The sequence below is a fragment of the Lissotriton helveticus genome, chromosome 1_2, assembly GCF_964261635.1.
Source record: "Lissotriton helveticus chromosome 1_2, aLisHel1.1, whole genome shotgun sequence".
NCBI lineage: Eukaryota > Metazoa > Chordata > Amphibia > Caudata > Salamandridae > Lissotriton > Lissotriton helveticus.
In genome coordinates this window covers 30,492,079-30,505,763 of record NC_136058.1, presented here as the reverse complement: position 1 = coordinate 30,505,763, position 13,685 = coordinate 30,492,079, and the positions used below count along the sequence as shown (strand labels likewise).

At 44.1% G+C, this 13,685-nt stretch overlaps 1 protein-coding gene across 3 annotated transcripts in view; it reads left to right on the top strand.

Annotated features, from left to right (window-relative positions):
- Positions 1 to 13,685, top strand: part of LOC144807751 (pancreatic alpha-amylase-like) — a 250,105-nt gene that overhangs the window by 187,400 nt on the left and 49,020 nt on the right. For all 3 annotated transcript variants that reach the window (XM_078673408.1, XM_078673409.1, XM_078673410.1), the window contains one exon: positions 12,025 to 12,171. In XM_078673408.1, the coding sequence (XP_078529534.1) occupies positions 12,025 to 12,171 (147 nt within the window). The remainder of the gene's footprint in view (positions 1 to 12,024; positions 12,172 to 13,685) is intronic.

Genomic DNA, 13,685 nt, shown 5'->3' with positions numbered 1-13,685 from the left:
GAATGGTTCGCACATTGTCTGAGTGAAAGGGGAAGATCATTCCAGAGTGTAGGACCAATGACAGACAGTGCTTTGCCTCCCTGTCTTGCCTTTTTTATCCTAGGCACCTTCAAAAGCAGCTGATTGCTGGATCGTAGACACCTCATAGGAGCATAAGAGACAAATGTATCTGCTAAGTAGGCGGGCCCTAAACCATTGATTCCTTTATGGACAATACAGCAAACTTTAAATTTAATCCTCTGACGAATACACAGCCAATGAAGCTTGGTCAGAAGGGGCTTTGAAGGAGTTCTGGGAGGAGCATTTAAGACCAATCTAGCAGCAGCGTTCTGAACTACTTGAAGTCTATCTAGTACTCCTTCGTTGGCAGATGCTAAAAGGCCATTACAATAGTCAATACGACTCAATACCAATGCCTGCACCAGGGTCTTTTTAGTAGGGTCCGGCAAAAGAGGAAATACCTTACGAAGGAGGCTGATCATGTGAAAGCAGGTCCCAACTATATGATTTCCCTGTTGTTTAAATGTTAGTTCCTGCTCCAGTCGTACACCAAGGTTTTTGATCACACGTTTGGGCTCGGGTAATGGGCCTAGTTCAGTGGGCCACCAATCCGTGGCCCATAGTAGCTTGGCCTCACCGAAAAGCATATGTTCAGTTTTTGTAACATTACACTGGAGGAAATTTGACGACATCCAACACGACACTGCTTTCATCCCATCAGAGAAAGATCGTTTCACCTCTGTAGTTAGAATGGAAAAAGGGAAAAGCATTTGAGTGTTGGCAGCATATGAGACTAGACTGAAGCCAAAAGCTCTCATGATCTTAGCAAGGGGGGCCACATAGATGTTAAAAAGAGTGGGGCTCAAACGGAGCCCTGTGGCACCCCCTTGGAGATCATGGCCTCAGGAGAATAAAAGTCCCCCATACTGACAAGCTGAGAACGTTCAGAGAGGAAGCTCTTCAGCCAGTCCAGTGCAATGTCCTCCAGTCCACTCTCAGCAAGGCGATCGAAAAGAATAGAATGAGATACCGTATCCACCAAAGTTTCAGGTTTGCAAGGGATTCTGGGTAACAGAACCTGGTGAGAGCCACACAAGTTGCCCCATCCTGGATTGCCCTGGCTGTCTAGTTTTCAAAAATGTATAGGTTTGCTAGGTTTCTTCAGGGTGTCGGCAGAGCTAGGGTCCAAAGCCCACAGCTATACACATTGCAAAAAAGAGTCAGTCTTCACTGGAAATATTTGATGTGTCAACGTTGAGTTTTCGGCCACTTCCTATCACGGGTCCTAGGTCTACCCACAGATGTGAGGTACTATTTTTATTGGGAGACTTGAAGGACTGCTGGGTTTTTGGAAGTTTGTTGTTTCCCTTAGATTCCAGAACTTTCCATCAGAGAAATGTGAGTACATTTCTTTTTTTCCACTAAGTTTGAGGTTTGCAAGGGCATCTGAGTAACAGAACCTGGTGAAAGGCACACAATTCACACCATCCTGGATTTCCTATTGTGTCTAGTTTTAAAAAATGTACAGGTTTTCAAGGTTTCCCGAGGTTCCGGCTGCACTAGGGCCAAAACCTACAGCTAGGCACACTGTAAAAAAAAAAGGTCAGTGCCTAGTTGGCTTTATGCCGCCTGGAGGGGCAGATCAGGGGCTATTCCCCAATATGCTTCCAAGGGGGGCATAAAGACTGTGGCTATTTTTTTTAAGGGGTGGGGCATTGGTATGCCCATTCTGGGCAGCCTCCACCCCTATGTACAAAAAAGCCAGCGTAATCCCTGGTGCCTAGTTAGCTCTCTCCCCCCCCCCCCCCCGAGGAGGCAGATCAGGGGCTATTGCCCCATCGGACTTCTGGGGCTCAGAAAGTATATGGCACTTTTTGTGGCATGCCCTTTTTTGGCATCCCCACCCCTGAACTTTGAATAAAAAATCCCTGGTGCCTAGTGGGCTTTATGCCCTGGGGGCATTAATGGGGTTATTTCCCCCATCTTTCTCCCAGGGACAGAAAAGATGTGCCAATTTTTTTGTGGGTAGGGGCATTGTTCTGGGCAGCCCCCACCCCTATGTATTAAAAACATAATAATACTAGTGGGCTTTCTGCCTCAGATCAGGTCAAATCAGATATGGGGCTACTGCCCCCATCAGCCTCTTAGGGGGGCAGAAAGACTGTGACATTTTGTTTTAAGGCGTAGGGGCGTTGGCATGCCCATTCTGGGCAGCTCCCACCCCTGAACGTTGCAAAAAAGAATCCCTGGTGCCTATTGTGCTTCTGCCCCCCTGGGGGGGGCGGGGCAGATCAGCCCATCTACCTCCTGGGAGGGGGGTGCAGAAAGACCTTTGCATTTGGGGGGGGCCTTGGCATTCCATTCTGGGCAGCCCCCACACTTGGCCTATAGAAAAGAATCCCTGGTGTCTAGGGTGCTTTCTGGCCCCGGGGGGGGGGGCCTGGGGCAGAGAGAGTGTTTATGCCATAATTCAATGGGGAGAGCAGAGGCCCTTGCCCAAGGAGCCGCTCCCCCCTCCATGGTGCCTAGTGGATGGGGCGATTCCCAAGGAGGTATCAACTAAGGAAGGGTACCATTGGAAAGGGGAGGATCTCCCTTTCCAACAATACCTCTTCCATGTGTTTCGGTGCTCGGGGGAGCTGAGATAGCCTAATGAGCACCGAAATAGTGAAACTACAACTAAGTTTCAGTTTCATTTTCAATGTAATGATGACAGTACGCTATGCGAGCGATCGTCATTACATTGAAGAAAAAAAAAGGCTTGGGATGTTGGGGAAGATCTTCCCTACCTCCTGAGGCACCCCCCATGAAAAGGAAATCCCTCTGCTGTTTGCAGCAGAGGGATTTAGTGCGCCTGTGCATATGACAGAATGGTTCCGTCATGAGCACATGAGCACTTGTGCTCATGACAGAACCATTCCTTCATGAGCACCAAAGGGGGTTAAAACTGTTGTTTTTTCCACACATGACTGTTTGAATTTCATCACTTGTCCAGTGTGCACTTGCTACTGTTAGAAACTGCATTTGTATGCTTGTGACTGTTTGAATTGAACTCTGAGTGTCTGTGAATTGGGTGCTGTTTTAAACTGCTGGTTTTCTACCTGTGACTTCTTTGAAATCTGTCCCACTTCCCCCTGTATTGTGCCTAGGTGTTCAGGGACCACCCCCCCTCCCCTCCTCTCCTTTTGGGACTTTTAAAAGTTCAAAAGGCATACTACACCCTTAGAGGCTAAGCATCGAGTGGTTCTGAGACAGCTGAATCTGCTTTAAGGTGTAAATACGTGTTTGGAAAGTGTATGTAATCCTTGTTTTTGGCTAGAAAAAGGGATTTGTGGAAGAGAGCGAAAAGCAGTACCTAAGTGGCTTAGATTTGGGCCTACCTGCAGGATGAAATAGGATCATCAAAGTGTGGATTGAGCCTGTCTGTATCTAAGGAGGTTCTATTGTTTAGTAGCAGCTCAATGCCCCCTGGGCATCAACCTGCACTTGAGGGCACATGCTTCTTATATAAGTTTACCATTGGATGTTACATCTATGATCTGATTTGCTGCTATATCTGGTGTTTCTATTGGGCTTGGTGTTAGATTATTGATTGGGTGATAGATCTAGGGTTCTGATGGGCCCTGGGGATGTGATTGTATTAGATTTAGGGTTTAGGGTTAGGGTTCTGATTGGTGTATAGGTCTAGGGTTTTGATTGGTTCCTGGGGCTAGGGTTTCTATTGGGCTTAGGGTTTAAGGTTTGGCCTTTGGTTGGCTGCTAGCCCTAGGACCTGTTCTCCTATTGGTCCCAGGGCTAGTGTTGTGTCTGGGTAGGTTTAGAGCTCCCATTACCAAAAGGTCACATGACCTAGGGCTATTTAACCTTAGGGCTCAGGGTGTCTCATCCCGGGCGTCAAGGCTGAGAGCAAAGAGGACAAGGGCAGTTGCATGTTCGGACCAGGTTTGGCCTAGGCCCAGAAATGCTAATTTTTTTTCCATTCACCAGCACTCACCTTAAACCATCCACAAACATATGAACACACTCACGGCAAATGTAGTCTACAACTAACATCCAATACAGATCTAGGCACAATACATTACAATCAAAAACTATACAAGTGGCTACAGGAAGCTCTTGATATCCTAACATCACTAAAAACAACACAACAGAGCAAAAGAAAACAGGCATATTGGAGAAATATAGAAATAAAAGAGATAAAACAGCAAATTAGAAAGTGCAACGCACCCGGCTCAAAATAAACACCAATCAAGACAAAATTCACCTACAGAAATTTAACAGATTATACAAGTCACCAATCAAAAAAGCTAAGAAATATACTATTCAGACACAATTCAAAATACTAAATGTGCAAATAAAGAATTCTAGAAAATTCTCACCTAAACCAAATTGCCCAGAAGGAGCTCATCTCATTGCTTGAGATTTCACAAACTGGCAAATCATTATACAACCAAAGTAGACACTTTGGACTCTTATTTAAAACAAAGAACACCACCTGCATGGACCTTTTCCCAAAAATCCCTCTAAGAGTATACTACCCAGCCTCTGCATCTCTTCCAATAAATACCACACAATGAATTTGTGCACCTGGTCAAAGCAAGAAACCTGCTGACAGTCCTTATGACCCATTCCATCTCAAACCTTTGAGAAAATTCTTCTAACTACCTCTGCTGCCACACCACTACGAAGAATCATCAACAATTTCTTAACAATGGGAACATTTCCAGAAGACCTACAAAAGTCATACATATGCCCATTACTGAAGAAAACAAACCTGGACCCACTTAACCTTCGTTACTATAAAAACTCTCTGAAGCAGTTTCCACGACCTGGGATTTTCACACAAGGTCCAAGCTACTATATCTCTTGTTCTGTCTGAACTTGATTACACTAATAGCCTCTACCACGGATCATCTTTAACAATTATGGAAAGACTGCAACGGATTCTGAACTCTGCTGCCAGACTACTCTTACATATAAAGCCACAAGCCAATATCTCCCCTGCCTTAAAGGCTCCATATTGTTTGCCGGTTGCTAGAAGATCCACATTTAAGCTGCTTTGTTTCACTCACAAAGCGATACATGGAAAAAGGTCACTCTTCATCGGGAATAAAATCACCAAATACAATTAAAGAACTTTAAACCTCCAATCACAACTTGGAAATTAAATTGGATGATTATGAAGGCAGATCTTGCCATAATAATGTCAGAATTTTGAGGGTTCCCGAGCGGGCCGAGGGACCTTCAGTTGACCTCTTTGTGGAGGATCTAATCCTAAATCACCCACAGCAAAAGGGCCATTCTAATTTCTTTTCTGTTGATAGAGCCCACAGGGTTCTGGGAGGAAGGCCTACGCCTTGGCCCCCCGCCCCCCCAGACCCCTGCTAGTCAGATTGTTTAGCTTCCGAGACTGGGACATTTTGTTGCATTCAGCCTGTAGTGAACCGCCAGTTACATACGAGAACAGCCTTTCCACCTTTTTGCCTGAATTCACTGTCAAGGTACAGCAACAAAGGCGATCCTTCATGGATATCAGAAATGTTCTATGAGACAATGGCATAAAATACATCATGTTATTTCCAGCAAAGCTGCATATTGAGGCGGAAGGGAAGAAGTGGTTTTTCGATACTCCAGAAGCAGCGCAGGAATGGCTGGTCGGATGGAGGACAATTGGGGGGAGCAGCCCCAGACCACGAAGGGAGAGACCTCACAAAAACTCAACAGAATATGGAAACCAGGGAACACACAGCACCAAGAACAGTAAATCCGGCTGATGTGGCAGCCAAGGAGCCAATGAAGACCACTAGCTGCTCGAATCTTGACATCACAGTGCTTGAGAAGGACAGAACTAACTGTCTACTTGTCAAATGGCCAGCAGCAGTATTGTGAAAATATCCTTTCTTTACAAATGTAAATATACAAAGATATGTATTAAATTTGGGTGGTGGTGGAAGGGGAGAAGCCATCTGGGTCACTACCCCCTGTTATATATACACACACTATTTTGGGATAGGGCAACAGACACTCTGCAAAATTGGGGGATCGGTTAGGTCTAAGCCTGTATTGCAGGGAAGCAGGGAAGGGGGCATTAGGGTATTCTTTGTTTTAGTTAAAGGTTCAGATGACACAAGGTATAGCCATATGAAGGTACAGGGAGTGGACGTAGCGTCTCAGGTACAGGGCAATCTGGATCCCACGATGAACCGATCTATGCATTACGGGGGATGAGGGCTCCCAGGGGGCAGCAAAATGGAGCCCAACACCCAGGCCACACCAACGTCGCCGACCTAGGTGTGGGAGTTGAACTTATGGAGAGAATATCAACAAATCAATATGGGCCAACATCAGATAAGGGACTGAGGCTCCTTTCCTGGAATGTAAATGGACTGGGAGACAAGCTCAGACAAGGGATCGTATTCCAATACATAAAGAGACACTCCCCAGACAAAGTTTTACTCCAAGAGACACTCTTAGTAGGCAATACATACAAAGTATTAAATCATTGGGGATGGAAACTATTAGCCCACTCTGGTTTCTCCACTGGATATAGAGACATACTTATGCGAACCACCTTCCCACTGAACATTACCAAATCATGGGTAGATGCACAAGGTAGACTTGCGGCAGTCACTGGAAGTTGGGAGGACCACCCAATTACGATAGTGACCATATCTGTCCCACCTTCCCTTCACAATATAGCCTTTGGGAATTGAGTGAAGTACTACTGAGCTTCCCAGCTGGCAGACTTCTAATAGGAGGAGACTTTAATGCGAGTATATCAGGAAGACTGGATCGACACCCACCCCGCGATTTACAGAACACACAGACATGCTTCTCTGAATTTCTAGAGGCCTTGGGATGAGTAGACATGTGGCGAGTCCACTACCTAGAAGTATGACAATTCACATTCCACTTGGGCGCCCAGAACATTCTCTCTAGAATAGACTATATGCCCACCCCAGCAGACCAAGCAGTGCAATTCAAACAGATATGCCACTTGCCAAGAGGCCTCTCGGATCATTCTCCTGTTTGGGCTCTTTATGGAGAAAGGGTACGACAACCAGGGAGAATAGCTCCCATCACATCATGGAGTCTTAAACACCCACGGATACGGAAGTGTGTCAAGGAAGCGATCTAACTCTACTTTCAGAAGAACGAGGGCTTGGTGGGGTCTGCCTAGACCCTCTGGGAAGCATTTAGGATGGTGGTTAGGGGGCAGGCCATTTCTCTGACTGCTTGCGTTCAGAAGGAAAAGCAGGCAGCACTAGCAAGACTAGGGATAGACATTTTTCAATTGCAGGGTAAATTAGATGGAGTGTTAAAAAAAAGAATATAAAGACTTAGTGACTGAGGCCCAAAAAGCAACAAACAGAGCTACGCAAAATGAGATTTACGAGGTTGGGGGTCAAGGAAAGGAAACGACTTGCCTGGCTCAACAAGCAAGAACAGGGAAACAGATTAGTGATGGAGCTAACAGATGGAGGGGACATGATACGCGACCCTCAACAGATGGCAGTGGAGTCTGCTGCACACTATGGGTGAGTGTACTCCTCAATGAACACATTATCAGAAACATAATCAAGCAAACTACTGGCAGGCATGTCCCTTCCATCCCTAACCAAGGAGGACCTAACTTTGTTAGGGGGCAACAAAAAGATTGACAAAGTAGCAACGGCAGACTTAAAGTCAGGTAAAGCAGGAGGACCTAATGGCTTCTCAATAGCGCTCTACAAGTTGGTGACCAATACGATAGCCCCATACCTAAAAGACATGTATGAAGAGAGTCAAAAATATGGCAAACTTCCTTCTGATCAGCGACTAGCCACAAAAGTGGTAATCCACAAAGAAGGTAAACCAATAAATTGTGGCTCTTCTTACTGCCCCATATTCCTACTTAATGCTGAAGCTAAAATCCTTGCCAAATAAATTGACTCACATTTAATGCAGATCATCCCGAAACTAGTGCAACCCGAACAGTTCAGCTTTATGCCAGGAAGAAGTACCTCACTTAGTTTGCGTAGGCTCTATGGAGTGCTGGGACGGGTAAACACGTTAGGAGAAGACGCAGTAGTAATGTCCCTAGATGCCATAATGGCATTCAACACCATTGAATAGCCTTATTTATTTGCAGTTGTGAGAAAGCTGGGATTTGGTCCTAATTTTGTGGCCTGGCTTAGACTCCTCTAAAGCGACCGGCTAACAAGTAGTGGTCAGTAGTACATTATCCCCATCCTTTGAGTTACAAAGAGGGACGAGGCAAGGCTGTCTCCTGTCACCACTGCTCTTTGCCCTCGTATTGGAGCCCCTTGCTTCATTGATTCACGGAGACCCTGTGATAAGGGGACTTTGCTGGACGAGAGACTGGGAGGATCTAAGATCTCTCTATGCTGATGATATACTTTTATACCTGGCCTCGCCTAAATTCTCGATACATAGGGTGAAACACATCTTCTATACATAGGGTGAAACACATCTTCTATACTTTTGGGAAGTACTCAGGCTACACAATCAATTGGACAAAGTCAATAGTTTTGAAAGGCGAGACTCCCCTCTTCCCAGGGAATACGAGGCAACAATAGCCGTAGAAGGGTTCCAATACCTGGGAATCTACATTACCACTGACCCCACACAATTCTAGAATCAGAACCTTTTGCCCCCCTACAACGCCTTAAAAGTGATGTGCAACATTGGAAAACCCTCCCACTAACCATACTGGGACGCACCACATTATTTAAAATGATGGCACTCCCACGCTTTCTCTATATACTACAGAACACGCTGTACCCAGTCCCAACCACTTATTTTAAAACTATATAGAGAGCGAAGAGAGAGAACTCATATGGATAGGGAAGCTGCCTCGAATAGCCATGCAGAAACTGGCAAGAGGATGGTACAATGGGGGATGGGACTCCCCGACATGAGGAAATATTATTGGGCATCGCAACTAACTGCCAATAACCATTGTATATATCGTCCATTTAACGAGCCGGGATATGAAATGGTTAAAATGTGTTTTCCCCAGGGGAGTTATGAAAGGGCACTATATACAACAGCAGCGCGACCACACCTCACAGAACCTACCAAACACACAGTGCAGGTCTGGCATGCAGCCAACAAGAGCTAGGGCGGGGCATCAAGGATTACACAGGCCACTACATTATGGGACACAGAACAGCTAGGCACACTGAGGGACACTAAGGGATTCGATAAGTGGGATCGAAAAGGCATCTTTAGAGTGGGTGACTTGTGGTCGGGGGGAGGGGTAATCCCCTTTGCACAACTAGGAGTATGAACTAGCCACCGCGGAAACTTTCAGATGCATGCAGATCAGGCACTATTTCAAGTGGCAATTCCCAAAGGTGAGGTTCTCCCTGAATTTTATCCACTGGAGACAGAATCTTAATAGATTACAAGAGCCAAAAGGCAATTTCCCTGATTTACCAAAAGCTGATTAACAATGCCCCGACTCCTTCTCCCAGAGAGGTGGAGAAGCAATGTGGAGTTACTAGATGACGAAGACTGGCAGGAGGCACTGACCTACCCGTGAGAGGTAGCAATTTCTTTCAGGTTCTGATTAATACAACTTAAAATTGAACACAGAATATATCTCATGTCAAACACGTGCCAAATTGGGCTATAAGGAAAATTTAAAATGTGCAAGTTTATGTAATCAAGAAGGCATGTTTTTTCCTAGAATATCAACTTGTAATCATATTAAAATATACTGGGATGAGTTTGTGGGCTTTCTAGGGGAGGTACTAGGGGCAAAGCAAGCGCTAGAAGCCAAATGATGCCTCTTAAATATATGGGGTGACACAGTGAAGACCTAGGTGATGCTTGAATTGGCGATAGCTAAGCGTAATTTAGCTAGATCATGGGGAACCCCCAAAGCACCAACAATTCAGGCTTGGATGAAAGATATGGATTGGTGTATGCTAGCCAAAAAGACTGTATATGAAAGCCGAGGCTGCCCAAGGAGATGAGAACAGGTGTGGAGCAAATGGAATCTATACAGAGGGCGCATAAGTACACCACCACTAAGTGATATTTGTCTCTGGGACAGGGGACATTAGGTTAGCGCAGCTGACAAGTGATAAATGTAAATGATCAAATAGGTTGCGACAAATGTGATGCTTGCTAAGTTTGTGATTGATCTCTGCACTTTAACAAAACACAACAAATGTATCAATGTATGTTTTTGTTTGTCATCTATAAAAAGAGTTTTAAAAAAAGACCAAATACATTCAACAAAGGAACCTACACTCTAGATTTGCACCTTGCCTCAAACTCCTACCATACAAGAACAAAAACATAGGTGGCACATCCTTCTCTGTTCAAGCATCCAAACTATAGAACTCTTTCCCCGAACATAAGATCCATGGACAACTACCTTATTTTCAGAAGACTACTCAGGAGTTGACTCTTCCCCATATAGCTGCCATACTCAAACAAATATACAGCACATCCCTGTGTATATAAGCAATTATTTGGATTATATATATGTACATAGATATGTGTATCCCTTTGTATAAAAGTGAATAATAATTATGTCTATAAACATTAGATATTTGTTAGTTCTGCTTAAGAAATGTACATGCTACTTATGGTTATATTATTCTATGTTTAACATATATATAGGTTACTGCATAAATAAGTAAAATTTGTATCATAACTATCTACAATTGCTTACCTATTGAAATAAAACACACGTATACAAATTATCAAAACAAATTAGCTTTGAGTACAGCAACACTAGAAGGTCTGAGTTTATAAAATACAACTTAAATCTAGATACATTACCCCCCTTATACATATATACATGCACTTATGTATCTTTATATGTATTACTTTACTCCTAATTCAACATTTCCAATGCAATACCCTATATCCCACCCGATACCTCTCACAATATATCCTCTACCTCCACTCTCTGACTCATCCCAAACCCCCTTTTTCTACAATGATCCCCAAAATATCCCTTTCTAGAGTCTTCCCTCTTCTACCCTTCCTTGCATCATTTCAAACCTCTTTTACTATTGAAATCTCCCAAACAATCCTTTCTAAGCCCTTCTCTCTGATTCTTCCCCCGCCAACTCTCCTCTCCTCATCTCAAACCTCCTCCTACTGCTTTGATCTCCAAATAAACACTTTCTAGACCCTTTCCTCTTCTATCACTCCACTATCCTTTTCAATCCATCTAACAGACTCACATGTCCATAGCTCAAATGAATTCCATATTTCGCTTTACTGATTCACCACTAATTCTGTTTTTGAGTTCCAGAGTAGCGTGCTACTTGCAAAAAAGCACTTCGATGCCTCCTAAGGGATAACAAGTGCTATATAAATGCAAACCCTTCCCTCTTCTATCCCTGCACTATCCTTTTCCAATCCAAATATCAAACTCACAAGTCCACCGCTCAAATAATTTCATATATCCTTATACTAATTCACCACTAATCGTTTTTTGGGTTCTGGGGTAGTGTGCCCCACTCGCCGAAAGGACCTTCAACGCCTTGTCTGGGGTAGTAATCGCAATATGAATGCAATAACAACTACAATTAAAAGAAATTATCTGAGAAGTCCAACATGAAAGGTTTAAGAGGCAGGGGAAAGAAAGAGGAGTGTGGATTGGTAGGGGTACTTAAAACATAATATCATTTTGTAAAATAACCAACATGTTTTAAGATCTTCAAAACAGAGCAAAGAGTGTGTGTGTGCACTTTTGGCGGTGTGTGTATGTAAATATTTCAGGTGAAATCCGACATACAACTCAAAACCCACCTGGAAACACCTGTACCCAACTCTTTATTAGAGAGTAACTCTTTAGGAGTATGGCACCCCAAACAACCCCCCTGAAGCTACGCCTCTGGTCAAGCACAGAAATAAAGGCACGACTCAAACAAACGTTACCCCATACATTCCCCGTTTAGAACATCATGTATCTTTATGTACATTATGCAATGTAACTTTTACTTTTGGAAATCCATGCTAAAATAATGCTAGAAATATTTATTTATTTTACAGGTCTCGCCTCCAAACGAAAACATTATTGTCAAAAATCCAGATAGACCTTGGTGGGAAAGATATCAACCAATCAGCTACAAACTATGCACCCGATCCGGAAATGAGCAGGAATTCAGAGACATGGTAACCAGGTGCAACAATGTTGGAGTAAGTACAAATTATCTTTGATACCTAAATATAAGTTACCGTCAGGTCTTTAAATGAACAGGTAATGTTCGGTACTGAGTGTATGCACTTCCTTAATTTGAAGAAGAGGAGTAACTGCACTTCTCAGCGATGCTGCAATACATTTAATGGAAGAGTACCTGCAATTCACAGGAGCAAACGGGTACTCTGGACAATGAGTGCCAGCACTTCTATATTTTCATTTCAAGCACAGGTCTACAAACTATGGGGCACGCCCCGTTAGCAGGTGACTCAAACCTAGAACTTGCTAATTTCTGGTAATTACTCATTTCTCAGGGGATTCTAAAAGTTTAACCCAGAATCTCCTTTAATTTCACACTCCTGGAATTAAAGGGGCCCCCTCCCTATTGTAAACTCCTTAAGTGTGCAATCAAAGCCCTGCATCTGGGACACTCATAATGAGACCCTACGTCTCTTGGTTCTTTTTAAATATTTTCCTTAGTGATTCTGCATAACATGATAATCATACCTGTTTTAAATAGATATTATACATGTATGTCTTCTACGTGTACGGTATCCCCAGTAGACACACCTATTATACCTTTATAGTGAATATTGATGCTAAGAATTCAAGTTTTGGCACCATAATCACCTTCACTCGATCCTTCATAATCAATATTTTCACTCTAAATGAATGCACTTTGCATATAAAACCCTACATTGTTTGGATTGTCATTGCTTTGCAATATGTAAATAATGTGGCCTCGTAGTATCCCTCAAAATAGCCATCATCTCTGACCACACAATGCATGCATTTCAATTGATTGCATATTTCTCAATTTCATCCCAATTTTCTGCTGTTACCCTTTATTTGTAATCCCTTAATAAAGACTCCTTTTGTGGAGACGGATGTGCTGCTCTGTCGCTGGCGAACATACAATGTTTTCATACCCACCTGGGATCTATGTTAATCTGTTTCTGAGTTGCACTTTCATGCCTCACCTGTAGGGGGTGTTTGGCGTCCTGAACATGCCTCTGATTCGCTTACATTGGGAACTGCCTGATTTGTGGCACTATACTGTGACCGGACACGGTTGAAAAATAGGATCAGACGTGCAGAGGCGTTCTGGATGCGTTGCAGCCGTCTCAGGAGTTTGGCCGAAATGCCTGCGTAGAGGTTGTTTCCGTAGTCCAACCTGCCAGTGACGAGGGGCTGGGTGACCGTTCTTCTCATTTCGGTGGGAGTATGCAGAGGGTGTTGAAGCAGGAGGAGGAGACGGTGTTGACCTGTTTAGTCATGGACTGAGTGGACTCGAGGATGACCCCTAGGTTGCGTGCGTGGTCGGTTGGTGTTGGGGCTGTTCCCAAAGAGGTCGGCTACCAGCAGTCATCCCAGGCTGAGGGGGTGGATCCGTGGATGAGGACCTCCGTCTTGTCTGAGTTCATCCATTCGGCGACGGCCTTCATTCATGGAGGTTGGTCTTGGCGGTGTGAGGGTCTTTGGTGAGGGAGAGGATCAGGTGGGTGACATCGGC